This window comes from Anguilla anguilla, chromosome 10, assembly GCF_013347855.1.
Source record: "Anguilla anguilla isolate fAngAng1 chromosome 10, fAngAng1.pri, whole genome shotgun sequence".
In the NCBI taxonomy this organism is placed as follows: Eukaryota; Metazoa; Chordata; class Actinopteri; order Anguilliformes; family Anguillidae; genus Anguilla; species Anguilla anguilla.
Genome location: NC_049210.1, coordinates 18,804,946 through 18,830,148, shown reverse-complemented (window position 1 = coordinate 18,830,148; position 25,203 = coordinate 18,804,946). Strand labels below are relative to the sequence as shown.

At 45.4% G+C, this 25,203-nt stretch overlaps 1 protein-coding gene across 3 annotated transcripts; it reads left to right on the top strand.

Annotated features, from left to right (window-relative positions):
* The first annotated feature begins 275 nt into the window (after positions 1-275).
* On the top strand, positions 276-23,920 carry LOC118206300 (rab-like protein 6). Of its 3 annotated transcripts, none has more exons than XM_035378816.1 (17): positions 276-669; positions 2,088-2,630; positions 3,606-3,740; positions 6,339-6,386; positions 8,475-8,504; positions 10,141-10,193; positions 10,835-10,926; positions 12,252-12,392; positions 12,967-13,072; positions 14,141-14,244; positions 14,473-14,867; positions 17,722-17,869; positions 18,046-18,243; positions 18,386-18,641; positions 19,613-19,796; positions 20,503-20,558; positions 20,914-23,920. In XM_035378816.1, the coding sequence occupies exons 2-17, from the start codon at positions 2,501-2,503 to the stop codon at positions 21,115-21,117; spliced, it is 2,280 nt and encodes a 759-aa protein (XP_035234707.1). In that variant the 5' UTR covers positions 276-669; positions 2,088-2,500; the 3' UTR covers positions 21,118-23,920. The 3 variants fall into 3 exon arrangements, with proteins under 3 accessions (XP_035234707.1, XP_035234706.1, XP_035234708.1); XM_035378815.1 differs by lacking the exon at positions 276-669 and adding an exon at positions 1,136-1,333; XM_035378817.1 differs by lacking the exons at positions 276-669; positions 8,475-8,504 and adding an exon at positions 1,137-1,333.
* The last annotated feature ends 1,283 nt before the right edge of the window (positions 23,921-25,203 follow it).

Below are 25,203 nucleotides of genomic sequence, written 5' to 3'. Positions count from 1 at the left end.
AACTATACAAGGCTACGTGAAGTTAGAACAGTACTGGTTGTGACACTAACCTGTAAAATTCTAGATCAGTGGTCTCCAACCCTGGTTCTGGAGAGCTACAGGGTCTGCTGGTTTTCAATCAATCAATTATCAATTAGAGCAGTTGATTACACAGTTATCTCAACTCACCTGGTGTCTTGGGTCTCAATTAGGTGCTGATTTTAAGGTGAAAACAAAAACCAGAAGACCCTGTAGCTCTCCAGGACCAGGGTTGGAGACCACTGTTCTATATGGACTTACAATTCTTCATATACCAGTGGTCACACAGGATTTGTTTCGGCTTTGCATTGCTTGCTCAGTTAAAGTCTTTAATTACACAGCTACTCACCTCACCTGGTTTATTGGGACTGCATCCTGATTTTAAGGTGAAACAGGCCAGTACACTGAATCTTGTGGTTTGCTAAGTTATATTTTTCAACACAATATTAGAGATGAATTCTGTCCCAAGAAAGCAGGTCCTGTGAGTTCACTGTTTTCAACTAATTGAATTCATCAACTGCATTTGGAATGAATAGAAAGTATGTCCTCCATTTAGATCAGTTTATGGGCTACAACAAATGTTTGCTTTGTGGCAGGGGTCTGCAGTTTTTTCCATACTTAAAATCAGCAGCCAATTCAGGCTCAATCCAGGTGAGGCTAAGTGTATAATAAACTTCTTTATAAATTAAGTGCTTAGTAACTATAAAAAAAATGTATAGGCCCTGTAGTTTCTCTGGGACCAGACCAGGTTGTAGACTCTTGTTTTATGGAATGGGTTTGCAACCCTGGTCCTGTAATAGTCCTGTCAAAAATATGTCAATGCAGATATAATAAATCAGACCTGATCAAATATTTTGCATGGTTCATATTTTAAAACCTTGAAGCCTCATGGTCGCACACATTCTACAATTGGCAAGTCAAACTTGCAATAAACAAGGAAAACGTGGAAAATTGCAATTTAATTTCTATTTTCTTAATTTATAAGCTGTTGTCCTGCATTCTGTTTGTAATAATGAACAGATAAAAACACGCGCAGTCGTTTATACAATAACATCACCCTGCCGCTGGAGGCGCCTGACAAATAAAACAGTTCACTGTAAAATAGATCCTGTGATTAGACAGCGTCTTGATTGAGAACTGTGCCTGAAGAGGAAGCAGGAAAAATGGCTGCTGCAGAAGAATGATGCTCTTTCTCTCTGGGAAGATGGATAGGAGGTGGTTTTACAGTTAGCCATGTCACTCTGTTAGGTTTAAAGATGAAGCCGCAGCATGGAACCAGTTGCTATAATCGATGCCGTAGAATACAGCTTTCGGTGTAAGTACGTTGAAAACGAATACGCAAATTATGAGACTAGCTAGCTAGCAAGTAGAGCTGCCAAAAATCCACGGTATCGTATTGGTAGCCCGCTAGCCAGCTAGCTCGTTAGTTCGCTATCCGGTATGCTTTGCCTTTGGCCACGTAGGTGGCTGATTTATTATAAAAATTAGGAGTGAGAGCTGCAGGTAATGGGGAAAAAAAGCGTCTGGTGATCAAGTTCATAAAGGTGACTTCGGCAGCAATCGGATTTATGTTTGATCTAGGGAATCATTAATATCTAACCTGTATATTGACAGAAAACAGACGCCGCTGTGTCGGCTTAGCTCGCCAGCTGTTTCAACCTTAGCTTAGCTAGCTATGTCCTGATGTGACAGGCAACGGTTCTTGTTGGATGATTCCTGTTTAGGCTACTGTACTGAAAGTTACTTGCTTGTGCATCTCAGATTGGCAGTATTTGTTACACTAACTCGCTGTAGATTTTGAACGTCTAACCCTGTTTTGAAGTAGATGGCTAACAAGCAAGCTATTGATACGATATAAACCATATACCTCGGTATCATCACGTGAATTCACATCGCTGTCTTTGAATACTGCATTTTCGCTTGAAATAATTTCATTTATTTTCATTGACGGCAGGTGTGCAAGCACGTCTAGCTCCTTAGCCGGTATCATATGCAATGAGTGTTAATAATGGATAGCTAAATCATTGCATTAAAATTAACAACATTTTTATGTTTGTTTTTCTCCATAGACGTCGGTAGCTGGACATACACTGTCAAGATTGATTAATTGGTGATCTGACCAAACAAACATCGACACTGAAGATAAGACATTTTGTTTGTTTCTATTTTAATGTTACTGAATCTAGAATTAGTAAGTGCCGATGGGACACACATTTGGCCTGAAGATATGACAAACATCCAGTACAACAGTTGACTACTTACCCTCCATTTAATTGCCTATGTCTCTGTCCTGTAATAGCACAGCACGGCCTGTGTGCTAGAGCTACATTTTTTTGTTTTTCTATTATTATTATTTTCATTTGCTTATGGGCATTCTGCTTTTAAAGCATTCAGTCTTGGGTGTCCTTGGGTGAGGTAGTGAGTCAGAGATTAGTGCTGCGGACTTTATATTGCATGTAAAGGGGGTTCTACCAGCATCAAGATGTTTTCGGCTCTGAAGAAGCTGGTTGGCTCTGAGCCAGGGCAGGTGAGGGACAAGAACATCCCTGCTGGCCTGCAGTCAATGAACCAGAGTCTGCAGCGACGCTTTGCCAAGGGCGTCCAGTACAACAGTAAGTGCTGGCCTTAGCAATATGGAAAATTAAAATGTGTTTCTATTAAAGTTATGTAACAAGCACCATGTCATACTGTTGATAAAAGCCACCTATTACAGACAATGAAATCTTCTCCCCCAGGATAGGTGCAAATAGTTTTGCTTATTTTTTGATTATTTACTGCAAAGTCTATTCAGAGATTTGAGCAAGATTGTGCCTTTGAATCATTAGCAGGGAAACTGGCAGTCACAGTGAACCAGCATGGAGTGACATAGGAATAAGACATAAAAAAACAATTAATTCACCTGCTCACCCCCTTGCCTTGTGGTTTTCACCATGAAAGAGAACAATAGCCCTTAGTACAAATTGCAGTAAGGTTAAGTAATGTCCCTGACACACAGCTCTAATATATCGTTGCGATTGTGCGGGGAAGAAGCATGCAGGCCTACTGATTGTGCTTAATGTCGTCAGGTTGAACAGTTGTGTTATTACCCTGTGCCAGTTGTAGCGGGCTGCTTCTGTGTCAGTGGACAAGCTTACCATCCTGAATTGACCTAGGGATTATGTTTCAAACTTGGAGGAGGTATAGGTTGTTTCTTTTTTTAAGTATCTTCTGTAAATGAGGTACATTTTTGCTGTTTTATTGCAGTTGCTCTCAGGATTATCTTACTTTTTGTCTGCTGTATGTAGTCTCATTAGTGTGTGAAAGTGGAAAATGTGCATCATTTGAACACGTCTCTTAATGGTTTTCTTTGGGATGTCCAACAGCATTTGGTAAATTATCCTAGTCCTCCAGTACGGTGTACTCAAAAATGGAAATAACTCTTCTTACATAGTTTAAGCCCATCCAGGTCTTGTCCTAAGTAGGTTAGCATATTACCAGGAGGCGGTTTTCATTGCCTGCTAACTGCTTCATATTAGCAGTGTTATTTCCCTCCCTGGCGCAGCAGTAAAAGGATCCGGATCTATTCTGTCTCCTCTTTCCCAACCCAGTGAAGATAGTGATCCGTGGAGACAGGAACACGGGTAAAAGCACGCTGTGGCACCGTCTTCAGGGACACAAGTTTCTGGAGGAGTACATTCCCACCCAGGAGATCCAGGCCACCAGCATCCACTGGAACTACAAAAGTAAGATGGTCAAATCTGCTGTGCCGTACATGTTAATCCTCCTTCACAGTTTCAATTACAGATTCAGTACAATTGTATCAAATTCAATTGTCTTCCCAGCCCCCCTCTTTCACCACCACCCTGCCCCTTTCCCACCATTATTGCCACCTGCCATTTTACCCTTCAAAATGATTGCTTAGTTTTGTCTGATTTTTGTCCTGATGATTGACAGTTAAAAAAAATTAAAAAACAAAAAAGTGTGAAATCTGGATGCAACCTCCTAGACCAGCCGAGTAACCTGGGTCAGAATCGCCCACGTTTTGTGACTGTTGTGGAACTGACAGTGGCAGCGAATGTAGCAGCTTTTGTGAATTCTTTGGTACAGGCAAATATTGCTTTGGGAGTCTGAGGGGCATCCTGTTACATCATTGAAGAAGTGTTGACCATTCATCATGGTTGTAACAGTGCTGTTCAGCTTAATCATTCCTGTCAGTTAATTAAATTAACGACTGATTGTGTTGCAAGATATCAACTCTCAGCACTGTTGGGAGCAGGTTTCGGCGGCGAAGTAATCCATTTTTTAAATTAATTGCATCATAGCTGAATATGGTCTTGTGATTGTCTTTTTTCCTGTTCCATGCTGATCTTTCCTTTCACCAGCATGGCTGCTGATCTCTCCTCCCATTGGCCTACCCACTTTCTATTCCAACCCCCAACCCCAGCATACAGGCTGTCTATAAGAACTGGGCTGGGCTGGGTATACCGTCCTGGGCTGCCATTACTGTGCTGAATATTTTATGCTATTAAATCCCCTGTGTGGCCACCTAGTGGTAAAATGAAGCTACTGTTATTACTCTGAGGGAGCCACTCAGCAATTAAGTGAGTGAGTGAGAGACCCAGGCATACAAACCTTCGGCTGCCATGAGCCATCAGTGTTTGTCAAGGAAAATCTCATTTCCAAAAAGGCAGCAGCATGTTGGTCCCTTCCAAACCTCAATTATTGTCATATCGGTCTAGTCTGTTCTCTCTGACAGAATGCTGGAATAAACTCCTCACATCAGTCAGGAGAGCAGAGTCTTCCGGCATACGGGCTGAAAACTTAAATCTGTTTAAGCTGTATCTTGGCAACAGACTGTTCCCCATGCTATACTCTAAACATTTATTTTAGATTGAATAGACCTGGACACACTTATTGTACATTTAGCACTATGTCCTCAAATCCAGTGTACTACTTATAGCATAGTATCATGAAACTCCCGCTTGGAAAAACTGTGGCACTTAACATTGTGTTTTTGAGTAATGACACTTGCCGTCAGTTGTGCCGCTAATAAAATTGTGCCATGACAGCCCTTCGCCTTATCTTTTCGTATGCACTTTGCATGTCACTCTGGGTAATGGCATCTGTTTAATGACTATGTTAAAAATGTTCAAATGTCTGCGGATTACAGAGCTCATTTTGCTGTGACTCTTCCGTTATTTCAAGAAGGCCCATAAAATACAGAGGAAGGCTTTGCGGTGACAACAGCTGAATTCCTCCGGCGCTTCAAGCTACCGTTCGCTCCGAAGTTGTTGACGCCGCAATGGCGTTTTTTCGCCAGAGTGAATTCCCAAAAAGGCCTGGCAACCCCCGGGGGCCGCTCAGAACAAAGTGCAGCTCTCCTGTTAGATGTTTTTCCCCAAGGCCTCCTCTGTACTGAACGGCCGTTGTGTTGTCTCCGATATTGTACAGACAGCAGTACCTACCTCTGGCCAAGGGCTTCTTCCTGCCAGTGAAACAAAAAAGAACAAGTCGGGCTTGATTTAAACCCCTGCCGCATTATTTTGGCTTTCCCTTGTGCTTTTAGCCTATGCCGATGAAGCCCCCCCCACCCCCCCACCCCCACAGAGACGGCTGGAAATATAAATTAAGCCATTTCTTTAATGAGGAAGTCTGCAGGAAAGTAGACCGGCGTACCCATGCTGATCCGAAATCTCAGCCCTCTCAGATAATTAGTTTGTCCGTACTGTCTTTGCAAAGCGAAATATGCGAGCACGGTTACTTGTTCCTAATTTTAATTGTGTTGATCTGTGCTGTGCTGTGCTCTTACTGATCTCTTGGAGTAATCAGAGATAACCTGTTCTTTTACGCACCCTTCCTTTTGAACGCACTGTTGTACTTGAGATCTGGGTGGGCAACAAGGTAAATTCTGTGCTTCATAACTCGCATACCCAATAGGTTAGACTATTAGCACTGAAAACTAGATGTGTAGATTGTAGACGTGATAGATACGTTAATAGGTTTTATAGAATAGGAAATGGATTATAGGTTAATGATTGTAGACTCATACACACTTACAGGGACAGAAAGTACGTTTAAATATTTGTTTATTTTTTGGTTCTGGTCTTGCTCATAAATATTGATGAGAATTAAAGCCGCTCTGGAGGTAATCATGTTTTGTATCTTTAAAGATGTTTTAATACTACTTCCTGTAATGCATTAGTTCCTTCAGTAGGCTGTGGTTAAACTGTCAGTGGGTTTTGTCTGGGGGTTTGGTTAAGCTCTGAATGATATGTGTGTGTAAGTGTGGTCATGTGGGTTGTCTGATATTTATCAGTCTCTGTCTCTCTCTTCCTTCACAGCAACGGATGATGTGGTGAAGGTGGAGGTCTGGGACGTGGTGGACAAAGGTGAGTTTTTATCGTCCGCCTATTATTGAGCTCAGTGTGAGAGAGAATGCGAACTGACCTCTATTGGGGAGCTGATCTGAGAATTGCAAGCGTGAGGATAGGTTGCTTTATGTCCTGATTCACTTTCAGCTGACTTGGAAGATGTGTAATGGTTGAGGTTAGGTTTAGATGTCAGCATTTTTTTGCTTTGCTATGGGGTTGCTTCACCCTGTCAGAGCTTAGTTTGAAACTGATGACTCACTCGCTGCACATTATCCCTTACTCATTGTGTATGTGCCTTCATCCTTGGAATCTGGTGCCCCATTGTTTCCTGATTATATGTTAGTCGCATTATTATTTTAATGAACGTAGACTACAACAATATACTGTAAGTGTTGTTGAGTCAACTGTTAAAGACAACAATTGACATAACATTTATTTTCACTTGCCAATTCTAAATATTGGCCTGTAAGTCTAACATAACTAAAAAGAGAAATGCTCAAATACTCAAATGGTTAAAGGTGCAGTATGTAAGAAATGAGAAAAAGTATAAAACTATAAAAATACAGGGTATTTTACCTTGTTGAAGCAGTGGACTTAAGTTTGCATATTTTTAGATCAGTCTGAATCATGATTCAAATAGAACAGAAAATGTCAATAATACGCAGTCCTACTTAAAGGCAAGGGTGTCAAGTGGAGACATCAATCTGATGAAAGCACTTTCAGATTTGGACAGAATGGGGACGAATCACATGACTGCATAAAAATCCTGAGCATCATCAAAATTCAGTAACGGCACATCCTGATGTTTTTGTTTTATTTTCCCCTGAAACTGTAAAGGTGAGACTATGCTCGCCACCACATCAAAGCCTGTGATGGAGGTTTGCTTTTTATTTTGTTTTATTTTATTTTATTTATATTTTTTTGTGTTATTCTTTATTCTTTATTTAGCACATTTTTAAAAGCCAGAAAGGCAATTTACACATACAAAAATTGAATACAAAGAAAAACATGCAAGGGAAGCCCAAAAAGCCCTCAGGAGGAATTCCCTGAATTAACATATAAAATTTTAACTTTAAACCTTTTTGAGTTCTGCTAGCAGCTCTACTGTTTCAACAGTATTTCTGAGCAGTCTGCCTTTCTGATGAAGCAGCTGAAGTCATTGGGTTAATGAATGCCTTTTATAGTGTCGGGCTCTAGACCGACACCATCAAGCCCTGCTCTCTTTCAGCTTCTGTTGATGAGAGGCACTTCCCTTTATTAAAGCTCCTTTTATTGTCTATTCCCATAAGACTTCTGTTCCTGAAAGAGTGAATGTTTATTCATATTTCATTGGCTCCCCGGTGGCACATGCAGCCAAAGCTGTGACTCACCCCGTTGAGAGCACCCCGCTTGCCAGAATCGGGCCCTGACAATGCCAGCGTGGCTGGGAGTGCCATGGGGCGGTGTGTGTTTGTCCCTGGCATCACCCACACAGGGAGGGCTTCTTGCGCAGACTGCAGCCTGCCTGCGCAGTCGGCGCAGCCCTCCAGTGCAGCGCCTGCGCAGCCCAGCTGGACCTCTGCAGAATTTGTAGCCGGCTGCACTAATTTCCATGATTGTTACAAAGAATGATATTTTCTGAAAAGTCCTGGGATGATGGCCTCTTTAGGAAAGGCAGGCATGGCCAGTCAGCTGAACCTTTTACAAGCCCCACTGTGCAGGGATTAGGCCAATACCACCTGAAAATGAAACTGGAGCACAAGACCCTTGATTTAAGTACATGAGCCGTGTGCATGTGACGAAGTCCTCGTGCGAGATACTGTGATTAATTAGCTCAAGCTAAAAGCATGTTGTTTTGTACAACTGTATGTGTGTTTGTCTATTTACTTCTGCTGTTCTCACCTTCACATTTTTTATTTATTCATTTAATTTTTATTACTTTTTTAAAAATTTATTTATTTATTTTTTTTACTGGATTTGAACTGCAGTCCATTCCAGCCTGACACCATTGCGCGTTGTTTGTCGAGTCGGTGTGATGTGAATTCTTTGACGGTGGTTGATATTAATGTTGTTTCTCTTGCTCCCCCCCCTCCTCCCCCACCCCCTCCCCCGCCGCGATTCCTTCAGGCCAAAAAACCCCTCTTCCCGAAGGTTTAGGTGAGAGCCTGCTGAGTCTGTAGAGTCTAGGCTGTGCTCTGTTTGTGGTCCCGTGGGCTTGCCTCCTGTGTGCTATTGTGTGAGTGCAAACAAGGGCCGGCCCTTTTCCGGGGGCGGCCGCGCGACTGAGCAAACACGGGGCGAAAGCGGAAATCCACGGACGCCGCCGGAGCCCGGGAGCTTTGTGTGCAGGCCGCGGCGCGGGGCCGCGCTGACAGGATAGCGAGCTGCGCCGCGGCTCTGTAATACGAGCACTCGGGCCTGTTTTAATGCACCCGATTGTTCTGCGGTCGCCTGCGCGCCCTCGCTGGCTAATGCTATTCATGGGAGATTAGGGCGGAGCTACGATGAGCTGTCAGTCCCCGACACGTCCACGGTCCAGTCAAAAGGTTTTTGCTTTCTTAAGCAAACCACTGAGAATGATTGGTTCAAATCACTGGGTCACTGATGGCTAACAGCTATGCGTGTCCTCCCTTTATATACATCTCAGTTAGGTTGACATACGTATATAGAGTACATTACCTTTTATTATTATCTTCCTCGCCCTGTTTTTTTAAAATCATAATTTATTCAAAGTTTAACCAATATAATTAATTGGAGGCCAGAATCCTGTGAGAGACATTTAGAGAGCGATATTAGACGTTTAAATATTAGAGTAGGAGAGCTCATCTCTTTCTCTTGACTCAGCCTTGGCCCCAACTGTTATACTAAGTGTTCACTCCAGAGGTGGGTGCACCTGCATTTTCCCAGTGAGCGCCTTCCTTAATAATGGGTTTGAATTATTAATATAGCTCCACCTTGCATCCTGGTGGCTGACTCATAAACGCACCGCGCTCGTGTTTACTCACAGTTGTTAAACGTATGTGACGCATACTCTCCAGGAGGCGTACTGCGCCAGAACTTTAACCTGTAAGATTTCTTAAGCTTTGTCGGTTGAGGCTTGAGCGGGAGACGTGGGAGAAACAGTTTTTTGTTAACAGGCGAGTAGGGAGCATTCTCAACCTCTGGACCAAGACCATAACCAATGCCCCAATGCAGCGATGGGGAAACCGTAGAAGGCCCAGTCCCAAGTTAAACCATGACTAATCTTTATCACTAAATATCTTGTGGCATATTACACACAAAACATGATATAACCTTAAGTCCTGGGAAAGCAATTAATCTGGCTGTGTCGACCCAACGGTAAACATCCTCCACTTAGACAAGCAAACTTAAGTCCCTTACTCTCCACCCCTGCCAATATTCGTTGAGCGGTCTAGGTCACAATCGATGCCGAACCACTTCAGATGGGTTTAAGAGATTTGTAGTAGTTCAACAGAGCTGCAACCCTAACTAACTGCAACTTACTTTGAGGTCCATGAAAGGCTCTTTACAAACGCAATCCCATTACCATCAGTGTCCTTTGTCATTCATCCACCCTCTTAACACGATGTGACGCGTCTGCTCAAATTAATTTTCACAAGCAAGTTTGTGTGTGAATCTGGAAATGTTAAAATGTGAATGACAACTATTATTATTTGGTTGTTTTGCGCTTTGGTTTTAACGTGCCTTGCTGAGACTGCAACGGGGTGTGACTTTTAACGCCTCGGGTGTTCTAATGGTGACGTTTGATTTTCGTTTTTCTCAACGGCTGTAGGTAAAGGTAAAAAGCGAGGGGAGAGCCTGAAGCTGGAGAACGAGCCGCAGGAGGTATGGTGATTTAAGTTTGGTTTCGGGCCCTGCGTTGTCCAAACCCATCTTTGTGTCGGTTCTCCGCGACTACGACTGTGCCAAAAGCTTTCAGAGAGCTAGGCCTGTCCCTGCAGCATCTACCAGATTGAATTTTAGTCCCTTTATTGAATGGTATTTCATATATCAACAGCTGTGACAGACATGCGGCCTTTATTGACCTGGGTATATGTATGCAAAGATATTTGTGTATAAATAAACATGCACGCACACTTGCGAGCACACGTGTATTGTAGGGGTGTAACGCTACACTGAAATCTTGGTTCGGTACGTACCCTAATTTCGACTTCATGGCTCAGTACATTTTCGGTCCAGCAGAAAAAATTAATAGATAGGGATATATAAAATTGCTTTTCATTTATTCAGAAAGTGTGGCTAACTAGCCATTATTTGTTGCTGAACAAAATAAACTCAGAACACTCAGTTTAAATTGAGCACAAATAAATGTTCTGCCCGTGCTTTAAAGCAAGACTGTAATTTTTCGGATTGCAGCCCGTGGCACACTGAAACTCCCGCTCCGAGCGGTTCCATACGAATATGTGTACTGTTACTCCCCTAATGTGTACGTGTACATATATATAGTGTTTCTCCTCTGCCCGCAGTCTGAAGGCGAGATGGCTCTGGATGCCCAGTTCCTTGACGTTTATAAGAACTGCAACGGCGTGATCCTGATGTTCGACATCACCAAGCAGTGGTGAGAGTTCTGTAGCCGTGGCACCGGAACCTCTTCTCTTTCTCTTATGTGGGTCCGTAACCGGACCCCGGCGTGATAAGCAGCAGGGGTTTGGCGTTTCTCGGAGTCTGGATTGGCGGGGTGGCGGCTGGGCCTGCACCGGCGTTGCCGTGTAAACAGGATTCACAGATGATTTACAGTAAATTTCCATAATGCGCAAACAAGCTTCGGTATGTCAGCTCAAGGACATTGTAAGTGCGTGTGTCCTGCAATGGTTTCAACGTTTGATTATCCGAAATCCAGTTTTGCATGCATTTTGCAGCTGATTTTAACCCTTTAAGCACCTCGTCAAATAAAAATCCTTCAAGGTTAAACGGATCAAATATTTCACTTTTTTTGTAGCCCCTAGAATAAAACTGTTGCAAAATATGTGAACATAGTTGGTGTTTTATACCAACTCGAAGCTTATCAATTTTGTATTTGTCAAGTGTTAGGGGGTCAGATCTTTGTGCAGACTTTCCATTGAACAGGACTGTTGAAGAATGCAACTGTATAAATGCGCTTTAAAACATGCAAATCAAATCTGTGTCAGTGGTGGAATGCATAGCATTTTGAGACATTCCTGGTTGTACTAGAAGCAGTTGAGGGTGTTTAGTGGAAACTTATTTTTAACTGTATGCTAACCAGTTTGTGGAAAACCCTGGATGTATCAAACTGCTGTACAGTGGGAGCACTGTTTGTTCTTTTGACTGTATAATTTATCTTTTGTAAATATCTTCTGTAAATAAATAATAAATAAAATCAATTTTATTTATATAATACCTTTCAGGCTCAGATCACAAAGTGCTTTCCAGAACAGATAAAAGAATGAAGTATAAAATTACAACACGTGGGAACAATAAAAGCAGCGTTAATGAGAAGGACGAACGGCAGATAAAATTGCGATATGCGAGAAGGCAATGATAAAAAACAAAGAATGAAACAAGGGGAAGAAATAAGCACAGTTAAAGTAAGACGCAGTAAAAAGGGTGATAAAACAAACCGTAACGTTATAACCCAGTGATTAAAAACGGGGAGAATAGCTGTCAGTTGTTACAGAAGGCAGATTTTTTAAAAACTAAAATGTTTTTAGGCTAGTTTTAAGAGCAGAGAGTGTATCAGCAGACCTAATATTGTAAAGAACTGTACTGTATACCTCCACAATATATAACGTAAAAGGTTTTCACTTATTATTATACTAGTGTGACAGCATTTTAATTGGACGAGAGAAGTAGTTTGGGATTTCCCAAAACATGACCTTGGTGTGATGTCATTGTTTTTATTACTGACCAAGGCTTCTTTCGCAGGACCTTCAACTACATCCTGCGGGAGCTGCCCAAGGTGCCCACCCACGTGCCCGTGTGCGTGCTCGGCAACCACCGGGACATGGGCGAGCACCGCGTCATCCTCCCCGACGACATCCACGAGTTCATCTCGGGCCTCAACAGGTAGGGGGCGCCGTTCCGTCTTCGCTGCGCCCTCGTGACTCGGGTGGTCGCGTTCAGCAGGACCAATTCTCCGTATTTGCCCGCTCTGATGCCCCTCAACACCACACCGTCTGAACAGGGCCGTCTCGGCCTCCGGGTACACCGAAAGCCCGTCCACCTAGTGGTGGAATTTAGTAATAGCCTGATAAATGAAGCTTCATGAATGTATTCCCATCCTCACAATGCATACGGGCTGGGCCCTATAGTGGCAGGTTCTGTCCACCATATCATTAGCCAACTGCCCCCCCCCCCCCCCCCCGAGCTTTAGGTGGATTTATATTGTTTGGGGTTCCTTGTTTCACTGCCACATTAGGTCCATCCATCAAAGGAGCGGATACCCTAAGACTACTGTTCCTCTGTGAAAGATATGCCTCTGCTCAAGCTCCTTCCTGTATTTCTGCGCGGTCTTCACAGTGTAAAATGGTCATCTGCTCATAGACGTGTGCACCGTAACCCCCCTCTGATTCCAAAAGAGGAAACAAAGGGTGCCCAAATCAATGTAACCACGCTATGTTTTTTTCTCCCCCATTTTCAGACCTATGGGCTCATCCTACATTCACTATGCTGAATCTTCCATGAAGAACGGTTTCGGCCTGAAGTATTTGCACAGGTTCTTCAACATTCCGTTTCTGCAGCTGCAGGTCGGTCCCGCCTCCGCTTGCCTCGGCCTCTCGCGTCTCGCGCCCCCAGTCGCTTGCTCCGCCCCCACAGCGGCTGGGACGGCCTCCTCCTCCTCCTCTACCACGCGAGAACGAGAAACGAAACGGTCGCCACTGTCCGCTGCAGTCGACAGCGAGCGCTGCTTGTGGTGGCTTTGTGCGAGCGTGTCTATTTTTACAGGCCACCGGGGGACTGCTTCTGAGCACCTGCATCGTTTATGCGGAATGCTCCAAGCAAGCGCGCTGCACTCAAAGCTCGCTGTGCCAGTCTGCATCTCTTAGCCACGCCTGCAAAGATCTTTAAATATGTAGCCTTACCGTCAGCCCTCGTGAGCTTATCGTTCAGCCCTCAGGCCTGACAGATTGATTTGTCCCTTTTTACGCATCATCAGAGGGTATGCAGATATGTTCAAACTGATTGTCAGTTATGATATGATGTTAGAAACTGTGTGTGTATGTATGACTGATTTGGAGAGGAACTTTTACAATTTTTTTTTTTTTTTTTTCTAAATTAACCCAGATTCAGTGGAACTTGTAGTCCAAGGCTGATGTGTAAACATGGGTTTATACTCCGGGTATGTTGAAAACGTTTTGAACGATGTCATGAACGTACCCTGGTTGCCCTCTGTTTTTGAACGTCTATGGTGTGCTTGAAGAATTGGATTAATTACCTATCGTCTGTCACTTCAGAATGATTTTGTTTCGAGGGCCCGCGTGGGTTTTCAGGTTTTGTGGCCCCGTCGGCATATTTTTCCCCTTCTTGTGGTCACGTGAACTGACTGAACACAGCACCTCTTTCAGACTTCCTTCATTATTGATAGCAGACAGGAAGACGGAGCTGACACATTATCCGCTAGTGTTGTATCGGCTAGCTGAGCTTACTTCTCAGTGACAGCATGTCCAGTAGGAATGATGTCATAATGGTCCAGCCCCCGCCTTGATGAGGTTGCACTGGGTTGCTTGTTTCATGCATCAGTCTTGGCCTCTGTTTGTTTTGCTGTCTGTGAGGTGACACTAATAGCTCCTAACACTGCACACCCCTCTCTGCAGAGGGAAACGTTGCTGCGGCAGCTGGAGACCAACCAGCTGGACATCGACGCCACCCTGGAGGAGCTGACTGTGCAGCAGGAGACAGAGGACCAGAACTACGACATGTACGCTTCACACAGACGCACGCGTGCTCACGTACAGGCACGCAGACACGCACACACGCTCATACAGAAACACAGGCGCACACACACAAACACCGACACGCACAGACACAGACACATACACCTACACGCACAGCCACATACACAGCTGCAACGGAAATGTGCAAGAGAGTTGCTTTGAGAGACAAAGGCTTTTCATTTTGGTGTTTGACAAATGTTTATTTTTTTCAGCTTCTTGGAGATGATGGAAGCCCGCAGTAAAGGCTATGGTTCCCCAGGCCCGGCCAACGGACAGAGCCCGTCCTCGGGGTCCCAGTCCCCCATTGTGCCCCCCAGTGGCGCCTCCACGGGCAGCTCCAGTCCCGGGACCCCACAGCCCCCGATCCCCTCCCAGGTTCTGCAGTCCCCTTCGCCCTCTCCCTCCCCTCCTCCCCCCCTCGCTCCTCCCGCGGCTGCGGCGCCCCCTGCCGTCGAAACGCAGCCCCCGTCGCAGGCGCCTGAGAGTCCCGCTCCTTCCCCCACGCCGCCGGTCGCCGCGGCAACAGCAGCCCCGCCACCAAAACGTGGCATCATCTCTCGGCTTTTCGGGATGGGCTCCGCCCCCGAAGTTCCGGCTGCTAAGCCTGGTGAGTCCACTCTGTCTGTCTGTCTGTTTGTCTTTCTGTCATTGGAATTTAGGAAAAACTACTAGATTGCACATCAGCTTCTAGGTGAAGCTGTGTTCTTGTACTCTGAAGGCTGAGAACTACTTGAGTTTCTTGAGTACATATTTCAATGAATGATATGAAAATATCTTGCCTGTGTGCTGTGAGTGGTGATGGATGGATGGAGGTGTCTGCTAAATGCACTTCAGTTCAGGTCCTTGCCGGTGCTAATATAAGCTCTACCCCAAGGTTTGAGTTTCTCCTGGTGGGTGGAGTGTAATTTACACCACCGGTGTCTTGTTATTCCGATTGGTCGTGTCTCTGTCTATGATACATATAGTGTGACACATGCAGTACTGGATGAATGACAGCGCCCCTGTATTACCCTTCTGGCGAACCTGAGGACGTTTACACAGCAGAACCACGCACCTCTCTCCGGGTCCCCACAAAGACATTTTTACGGCACACTTTGTGTGTCGAGCCCTGAGGAGAAGCTTTTAGAAATGTCCAACCTCATGAATGGGTAAAGTGTAACGTGTGATCTCATGGCCACAGCGGGTGGGAGCATACCAGATAAATTCTCCGGCATTTTCCCTGCAGGAGTGACATCAGATTACAAGGCGAGCAGTTGGCTGTAGCATTTTGACTTGGAGATGTGCGCTGAAATTTGAAGAAAGCTCTCTCCCAGTTATTTCTGTCTGTTGTTCAAAATCTGACTTTGAACAGCTTCCAACTGGAGCTATTTTTGCCCGATACCAACTGATTTTTTTTTTCTTCCAATTCATGATTGTCATAAACGATTAATAATTGTTGCGAGGTGATAGACTGAAAAACGCTTTCAGTCCTAATTGCGTGAGACAAGGATGCAGACTGTTCAGCGTGCGGTATTTATACAAAGCTCCAGCTGTACATAAACAAATACGATGAGTATTATTTTAATTTGTTGACTCTGGAAGAGATGCAGTAAAAATACAGTTGGAAGGCCATGATTGCCCCCCCAAGCTTAAAATCAACCTGACCTTTCAGATATCTAAAAGACCAGTTAGAGTGTAAGAGCAGTGTGTGTTGGTAAGTAATTTTTAATGACTGTGGCCCTCTGGCAGGGCGATAGGGGGACAGTGGGTGAGCTCAGTGAGAGTGGCGGGGTGGGGGTGGGGGTGGTGGTGCTGAGTGCCGAGCTGCACGCACTGAATACTGATGGAGTTGGGAGGGGGTGCGGCTCAGGCCTGCTGTGGGGACGGTGAGCCGGCCCGTACTGCTGCAATGCAGGTCCCCGCATGGACAGCCTGCGTGCTCGCAAGCACACACACGCACACACAGACACACACACACACACGCGCACACACACACATACGCACACAGACACACACGCACACACACACATACGCACACACAGACACACACGCACACACACAGACGCACACACACACACACACATACGCACACACGCACACACACATGCACATGCGCACGCTCACACACGCACACACAAACACACACACACATACACACACGGACAAACATGCGCGCGCTCACGCACACACACACACACGCACACACACATGCATACATGTATGCAAACGTACATAAGTACTGTACACGCGCACACAGCCGTGCTCGGTCTGTGATCGAGGAGGACACGGTGCTCTTTCTCTTTTCTCGTCCGTTTCACGTTTTGGCCGTGCAGGGCCTCCGATCTCATTGGTCGCACTCGGCTTACCTCTGAATGAGAGCCCAGCCTGAGCTCACGTCAGGCACGCTAAGAGCCTTGGGAGAGCGTCCGTCGGCATGCCACTCGAGAGCTGGTGACGCGGGCTAAACGCCGCCGTCCGTGCGAGGAGTTCAGTCTCGTGCTTTTCAGCACCTGAGCGGCGGAGTCTGAAAAGTCACATGACGCTCGAGAGTGTAGCGGCGAGGAAGGGAATCGTGTGGAGCTCGCTAAGCTGTGCAGCGCTGTTTTGGCCACCACGCGTCTGTTGGTGGCCAAAACAGCTGCAGTTTTTCAAGCTGCCAGCAGGTGGCATGTTAGAGCATACTTGGCTTAAGCTTCACCCGTTCAGAAGCTGAAATTGTTTCTGATTGCTTCAGGCCGCAATTTGTGGCTTTATTTATTTATTTACACTTATAAGAGTGTGACACTTATGTTCGGTGTATCATGACTAAAGTCAAAAGCATTCTGACAGCTGCAAACTTCATTGAGAAGCAAAGTTTACTGGAAAGACAGCCCCAGCATGCTTTTTCTTTTCTTTTCTTTTCTTTTTTTGTTAAAGGTATTTTAAGGTTGAGGAGTGCCATCCGTTATATTCACAGACACATGGTCCGGTTTTCTTTAAAGCAGACCTGTTTTCCTGTGGAGGCTCAGTTGCTTATTCTGCACATGTGCCAGTGTCTGACAGCTCCTCATAGATGAGGTGGGAGTGAACTGTCTTGTTCCATACAGTGTGTTTGCTGGATTGGACACATTGACGTGGGCAGTAATGCCACACACAGTTCAGAGTCTCCCTCTAGCTTCTTTGAGGACAGAAGGAGCATTCCCTAGTTTTACAATAAGGGACACACCATACTTTCAGTAAAGTTGTAACTCTCTTCCTAAAGGACTTGCATTAAAATGTTTTTTATGGCACTTATTTATGACTGTATTTATAACAGCCTCATGTTTTACAGCTTATTCATTGTTTCATCATGTATTTGCTAGGTTTGTATCAGTGCTGGTTATTGTGTATCTTTGTGTATATTATGCAATACACCATAGGTGGCTGTGGATGCACACCTGGGTAATCCACTAAACGAGGAACTCTAATGTCAGAGTGAGACTAGCGCTGCTTTCTCCTCGCAGACCCTCCCCCCGCCGCGGCCCCGCCGGCGGTGCAGAGCGTGGATGACTTCGTGCCGGACGAGGGCCTGGACCGCAGCTTCCTGGAGGACAGCCTGCCCGGGAAAGGCAAGGAGAAGCCGCGGACCGCGGCGGCGGCGGACAGCGATAGGTAACGCGAGGACGTATTGTCCCACCCAAATAGAGCCCTAATGAGTCCATGATAGTCATGGGTGTGCCTTACCAATGGCTTAACGATTCATAAGACAGTTCAGTCTTTGGTGTGTGTGATGGCTAAGGTGAACTCCCTCTGCCCCCTCTCTCTCTCTCCCTCTCCCTTTCCCTCAGCGATGGAGAAGGCAGAGGAGGTAACCCCATGGTGGCGGGTTTCCAGGACGACCTGGACCCCGACGACATTGAGCCAGCCCAAGCCCTGCCCCAAGGGCCGGTCCCCAGCAAAGACATCACGTTGTCTAGCGACGAGGGGGAGGGGCTGGGAGATCCGGCTCCACCCACGAGTCGGAACAGCGGGCCGGACAGCAAAAGGTAGGCGTGGCTGTCCGGGCCTGCCGAAGCTGAGAATCAGGCACTGTTGAGTCCTTTTGCTTTAAGTGAGCAATTTTCATATCGGGGTGATTTATTTGAAGTGGTACTTCCTAATGCTTTAACGCGGTGGTTTCTTGTTTAGTTCTGACCTCGTCACGGAAACCCAGGCCAACCCAGCTGAAAAGCTCACCAGCAGCCTGAAGCCAGAGGTCACGACCCTCGCCCCCGCCCCAGCCGCGACTCAGCCCGCGCAGCACGGCCGGAAGAAAGGGGGCGCCGCCGGGGCGGATTCCTCGGACACCGACCCAGAGGCCCCCGTCGCCAAGCAAATGCTGTCCTTCGTCATGGACGACCCCGATTTTGACAGCGAAGAGTCGGACAGCCAGAAGATCAAGAAGGTACAACCCGTCGTCTCCTCTGCGTCTACAGGGACGATTGGAGAATAAACCCCATAGGGGAGCCACAACCAGCTGCCAATCACAACTTGCTCGGACCAATCATAATGCTTTTCTTTGCACTGTAAAGCACTCTGATTGGTTTGATAGAGGGGTTTGAGAAACCACACTCTCTCGTAACTACCTTCCAGACTCCTGTACTCGAGTGCATTAGCTGCCTCTTCGTTACAGTAGACACCAGTTCTACCTACTGTGAACAATATTCATATTAAGTACAGAGGGGAACACATATTATTGCACATATCCACAAGAATTTATGAGTGGCATCTCAGTGATTTACTCTGAACTGTAATGAACAGGAAAGTGGTGGCAGAGCAAGCATCCAATGCTCTCACTACAAAGCCAAACATTGAAACTGCAGACCACACTTTTCAGGCCACACTTTTTTCAAACGACAGGTGGCCTGGATTGAACCTGATTTGTCCTTAACTTTTGAGTCTTCATAAAAACGCTAGCAGACCGCTTGACTTTTCAGCAATGCCTTTCTCTAGGGAGAGCTGAAAAGGCAGCACAGCCGTTAAGTGCTGATGGTCCTCGAGCACTGGAGTCTTTTGTGGAGTATTACTTCATTGGATGGTCTCCAAGTTGACATTTTTGTGCAAGGGCAGAGTTGTAGTCCTCCCGCAGAGTCCCCAGATGCTAGTAGACTTTATGACATGGGGCGTGCAGCGTGTGCTGACCAGATGTGGTTGCCCAACACCTTGTTAAACGTTTGTACTTTTTTTTTTTTGTACACTGGACATCAATAGTATCTGTCTTTGAAGCTTGAGTCCCAACTTCTTGCTTGATAATTATGTAATTAAACCAGACCTGACAGAGCAAGAGCTCTGTTTTGGAGCGTTCTTGGCTTCTGGGACCGGATCCCAGTGTGAGTGAAAGCAAGGTGTGACCCCCCCTCCCCTTCCTCTTCTCAGGACGCGTTCCCCGTGCTGGACGACCTGTCCGACCTGACCGACGAGGAGCAGAAACCCGCCGCCATCCCCGAGCCTCTGAAGCCCACCGTCCTCTCCTTCAAGGGCAAGAACGACGCGGACCTGTTCGGCCTGGGGATCCCGGAGGGCGCGGCCAAGGTCAAGGACAGCAGCGAGGAGCAGGAAGGCAAGTGCCCCTCCCTCTTCATCCCTCCACTCTTCCCACGTTTCAACCCCAGATGCTCTGGAAAGGGAGGATGCCGTTTCATGGTTTCTTGGTTTCAGCCGGAATTATATTTTTGGGCAGGGGTGAGGAACCCAGTTCACAATTGGTCGTGTCCTTTTCGGGATTTCATTCCAGCTTCCTCTTAATTATTTTATTAGCCCATATATTTTCTTGATAGGACAATTTTTTTTCCAAAGTCATGAACGACAACTGTAGATTGGTCTTTAATGGGGACAGGTCAATGAGTCCCCAAGTGTGGGTGGATGCAGGTAATTGGCTAATCCAGCCAATATAATTGGTGGAAATATAAAAAACAGGAAAGCGTACAACCCTCCAAGAACTGGATTTTCATTTATTTCTGCTGCAGGGCAGTGGTTATGTTAGCTTAAATGGCTGCCACCATTTGGAGACCCATCTACATTAGGTCATTATTCATCAGAAGCAATTAGCCATTGATTTATTAGCAAAGCAGATCTCTGGAAATGGAGAGGATCTTCCTCCCTCTCCATAATTTACATTAAAAGTATGAACATGTGTAAATCTGTGCGAAACGTTAAGCCTCTCATTACGTTTTTATGGTTTTATAGTGCAGCTGCTCACAGTTCAGTAATTAGCTTGGCAGCGTTAAATATGCGAAAAGCCGTTAAATCCGGTTTTTTATTCGCAGATAAAGAAAGCAAACACTCCAAGGACAAGAAGAAAAAGAAGAAGAAAAGTAAAGAGGTATGTTTCTGAGTAGTTAAAAAATGTTTAAAAGAAAGTTACTGGTGAGGTTAACTACGATTGGTAAAGCTTTCAACATAAGGACATTGGACCTCATAATTTTTTTCTCTTTTGTCGTATTTGATAAACTATCACAGGCATCACCGGAAAGTATTATGTAATTTATTTGATTAGAAGACGCCTTTATCTAGCATTCCTTCCTACTTTCAGTTTACACGTTTGCATATGCACTGCTGACCATTTTTAACTGAAGAAATACAGTATGTGTTTTTGAAGGGTACAACAGCCGTGCCCTTACCTGGAGTTAGAACTGAGAACCTGCTCGTTAACTACTAAACCACACTGATCTCCCCAGGAGGAAGACAAAAGCAGCAAAAAGCGATACAAACACAAGAAGAAAGAGAAGGAGGAGGCCGGGACTGGGGACGAGAAGGAGAAGGAGAAGAAGAAGAAGAAGGCAAAGGCCAAGAAGCCCGGGGACTTGGACGACCTGGAGGCCTTCTTGGCGGGAGGGGAGGGGTCGGCGAAGAGAGAGGGCGGAGACTACGAGGAGCTTTAGAGCGCCATTCGTCCCCGTCGGCGGTCGGCACGTCCATTTTATCGGCTGGGCTTCCATGCACATTCGGCCTCAGCCAATCATTGAGGTTTTTCTTGCTTTGGGTCATCTCCATCCCTCCTCACTCATTGGTGCCTATTTCCCTCCCCCCCCCCCCCATTCCCCCCTGCCCACCATCCATTTTTTAACTGATTTTATTTAACATGGATGCTGCTGATGTCGCACTCAATTACCATAGAAGAAAAGGACGTTCGTTTACCTGCTGGGCAGCACAAACTGTGCATCACTAAAAGACGGAAGAGGACCAGCAACGTGCCCGCAACCTTTACTTTTTTATCACTGTTCTTAAACTGGGGTTCTCCATGCTTTTGTCATTTCCTGTTAAGGACTTTCCCCAGCCAGAATGTTTTTGCCTCTGAACTTCTTGTGTCAGGTGTAAGGTCTGTGTGAGAGCATGCTGCCATGAGTCTTTTTAGCTGAACATTGTCTGTTACTGTACATACACATTTAATTGTGAATACGATTTAGATATCCGCAGACACTTAAGATATTTTTTTTAAAAGAGGAAGAGAACAATCGCTTTCAGAATGTCAAATGTCCAAAATAACGGTTCCAGAAGTCGCACGCCTAGTTTTTTATTTTTATTTTTTCAATGACTGACCAAAAGGCAACGGTTTGGATTAAATTCACAGCACTTAGTAAAAGGCTGTTTTAACTAAGATGGGTGGGGGGGGGGGGAGGCAGGATTAATCCCCAGTTTACAACCACGCAAACCACCAAAACAATACTGCTGCATTTCAGTGGTTGTCTGTAAATGCCTTATAGGAAGCTTGCCTTTTTACGCAAAACTCACTGAGCCACACCGCTCTCCTCCCACACTGCAAGTGTTCTTACCGCACGCGAGCAGAAACGAACGGAGAAGAACGGCAGCGTCCGCGTAAAGGATTCGGCCTCGGTACCGCTGTCGTTGGCGAGCGTTCGTCTCTCTCGTCTGAACAGGAAGCCGCCGCGGACCTGGGGCTGTAGGGACAGGTGTTCCGAGGGGACACCTGCAGGGGGCGGTAGCGCGCGCTCGCGCGACGGCCGTAATTACTCTCGTTCTGAGCTGCTGGAACGCTAAGCGTTACCGTGACGTCGCGTCTTTTTTTTCAGGGTCGTTTCTGTGCAATTGAGCTTCTGACCTGCTCGTCTTTCTTAAAGTTTGACAGACCTAAATGAGTCTCGACAGGCACTCCGGAAGGCAGCTCCTAATTGTTTTTGCGATGTTTGTTTTTATTTTATTTGATATTTCTTCACATGCGTTTCCTACGTTGTGATTCACAGATAGGTTTTTCCTTGATGTGCACAGGGCCAGGCTTGTGTTACTTCACACGTGCACTATGTGTAGATCACGGCTGTCGCAATGAGGCGGTTAAGCGGCCAATCGGAAGAGGTGTGAAAATTTGCAGGGAGATGAGAATACAGCCGCTTAGCTTTTCTGAACTTAACATCACTGTCGGACTAACCATGGCTTCTCAGAAGATGGCTGCTGTAGGAATTGTGCTGTTGTACAATGGCTGGCTTAAAGAGCAGCGAGCAAGTATAGCACTGTGTTACGGTTGCAGAAGTCTAGGCGGCGTCCCCCCAGACAAAACCAGCTCAGCTGGCCTATATAAATAAGTCCCACAACCATTAGAGTTGTACTGGTGGGAGTTCTGCCACTGCCAGCTTGAACAGGTCTGTGTATCGCATCTCAAGCCCTATGTGTGTAAAGGGCCAGCTGTGAAACTGCACTACACGGGGCTCCTTCCCTCCATTGTCTCTTCACTGGATGACATCACTGGCTTCTCTGAGCTCCACAGGGACAGAATGGAGCTACGGAGGCCCTGGCGCACCACTGCTCCTTTGCACTAAGGGACTACCGGAGGACGCCTGTCGCCATGGAAGCAGTCTGCCGAAAGACCGCCGAGAACCGCACGTGCGCCCGCGCCTCATCTGCATCTTCACTGTGATGTCACTTCCTCTCAGAAGGCAACGAAATTCGGCGTCTTTTCCTTGACTTTTTATTTTTTTTATTTTTTATCTTCGCGCTCCCAGTTAGTTGGGAAAGTTTGATTGATCGTTGATTTTTCTCTCTCTTTTTGGCTAACTTATTAGTGTTTGTTTTTAAAATGCATTTCCTGTGGATAGATCTAGTGCGCTCCGGAGGCACATGAACAAATGAGCTGTGGTTTTGAAAGTGTAGCGTGTGAAACGACATCACAGAGCATGCTTTTACGCTATAAAACCCGCCCAAATGGCATTCAGGAATTAATAACTGGCTTCGCGGAATACGGACAATTTCTCCAAAGCATTAATAATCTACAAACAGGCCGTCATTGCTCTGCGAATGCCTGCTAGTTATTTTTCATTGGTTTGATGCCCAAATACTTCAGAACCCACGTAACTTAAAAAAAAAAAATTAAAATTAAAAAATGTTTTCGGTATCCCATTTGTCCGTCCTGTTCATTGGAGATCTGTAAAATGTGTTCCATGTTGTTTATTTAATCTTTCAATAATAAAGAGAATACAATTTTAACTCCGAGACGATGCATTTGAAAATCAATTGCTATACAGTCATGTACCTGCTCAAAAGGCGATACTATAATTAAAAGGTACGTGAGCTGGATATTTCAACATGCTTTTTAGGATGGAACCAGCAACATGATATTAAATACAATAAAATGAATTTAAGAAATAATATGCTTTTTTTCTCTCATGGATGCTTCCCTTACCACCCTGTGAAACTGTGTTCGGTTTGTCAAATAAATGCAACCATTGTTCTTAATTGCTGTGTGTCGGTCTCTCTCTCTCGCTCCTGTCCATGCTTGCCAGAAACGAACCCCTTTCAGCTCAAGCTCCCGACGGCTACGTGCCTATTTTTAACAGAGCTTTGTGTCTGTCTGTAGTCTTAGGCATTTGTCAGGTGTTCTATTTTAAGCTTATGGCAAGAGACTGAAATTAGTTATAGCATGATGCGTAGGTTGAACTGTGATTTAAATGTAGCCTTTTTGCAAATAAAATGCATATTTAAGCATCCTCACACTGAAATGAAATACGAAGACGACAAAGGGGAGGCAAGACCGCAGAAGGCTGTGAGTAGGGGTGTTTATTTTGTGTAGTATTTTGTCTAATCTCCGTGAAAGTCTCAAATGTGCTTATGCACTTTTTTTTTTTGCATAATTCTGCATCACTCATGCAGCACTAGTGAGGCCTCTACCTCATGTTATTTAAAGAACCATTGCGATGATTCAATTTCGCATTAAAATGCACTGTGTTCCCTTTCTGACTTCACTCTCTGTTACAGAAGACTCTGCAGGTACTCTAGGGCTCTGAATAATCTTGACATAATTTAATGTTTACATTCAGCATACCTAAAACAGCTGGTCTCTGTATTGCTTGTCTGGTTGTCTAACCTTTCTCAAAAGATGTAAACTGTTGTTTGGCCACTAAGGGGTGTTGTAGTACTATCTCAAGGATCATGAGAATTTCTCTTTGTGATTGGTTAGTGAGTTTAAAACTCATTGCACGTCACATTACAACCAGTGCAAGCTAGCCTGGGGGCAAACTAAATCATTTCAGAAAGACGTTCCCTGGGGCACAGGTCCTGGAACCTGGATGTGTATTTATCGATATGAACAGACCGGATGGGCGTTGGAGTTTTTAGAGTGAATAAATCCACGGGTAATGTGTTGAAGCGAAACGGGAAAAGGAAATCCCCGTGCGCAAACTCAAGGCCACCTTCGTCTGCAGAATGCACCGTAACAGAGTCAGTCTTTTTAGTTTGCGTCAGTCTGCTTCACAAATTCCGTAACACACCAGTATGATTCATATCTGAAAGTAGAAGTCGTCAAAACTACCAATCGGCGTGTCTTTGTGAAATATCCAACATATCTGCTAAGTGGGCTTTGAATATGGAAGCCCTTTTTTGAGAGCATGTGAAAAAATGTGATGGCATTAATTACAGGTTTCATATCTGTATCTTTTGTCGGGTGTTCTTGCCCATGTTGTTTAATCTGCCTGCATTGCATTCTCATTCAGTGTGATGTTCACAGTCTATTTTCTAATAAA

Bases quoted from the DNA above. Each gene is read 5' to 3' on its own strand.
- LOC118206300 (XM_035378816.1), top strand. From the start codon at position 2,501: ATGTTTTCGGCTCTGAAGAAGCTGGTTGGCTCTGAGCCAGGGCAGGTG. The intron at 2,631-3,605 runs GTAAGTGCTGGC...TTCCCAACCCAG, and splicing joins CAAGGGCGTCCAGTACAACA to TGAAGATAGTGATCCGTGGA. The intron at 20,559-20,913 runs GTATGTTTCTGA...TGATCTCCCCAG, and splicing joins AGAAGAAGAAAAGTAAAGAG to GAGGAAGACAAAAGCAGCAA.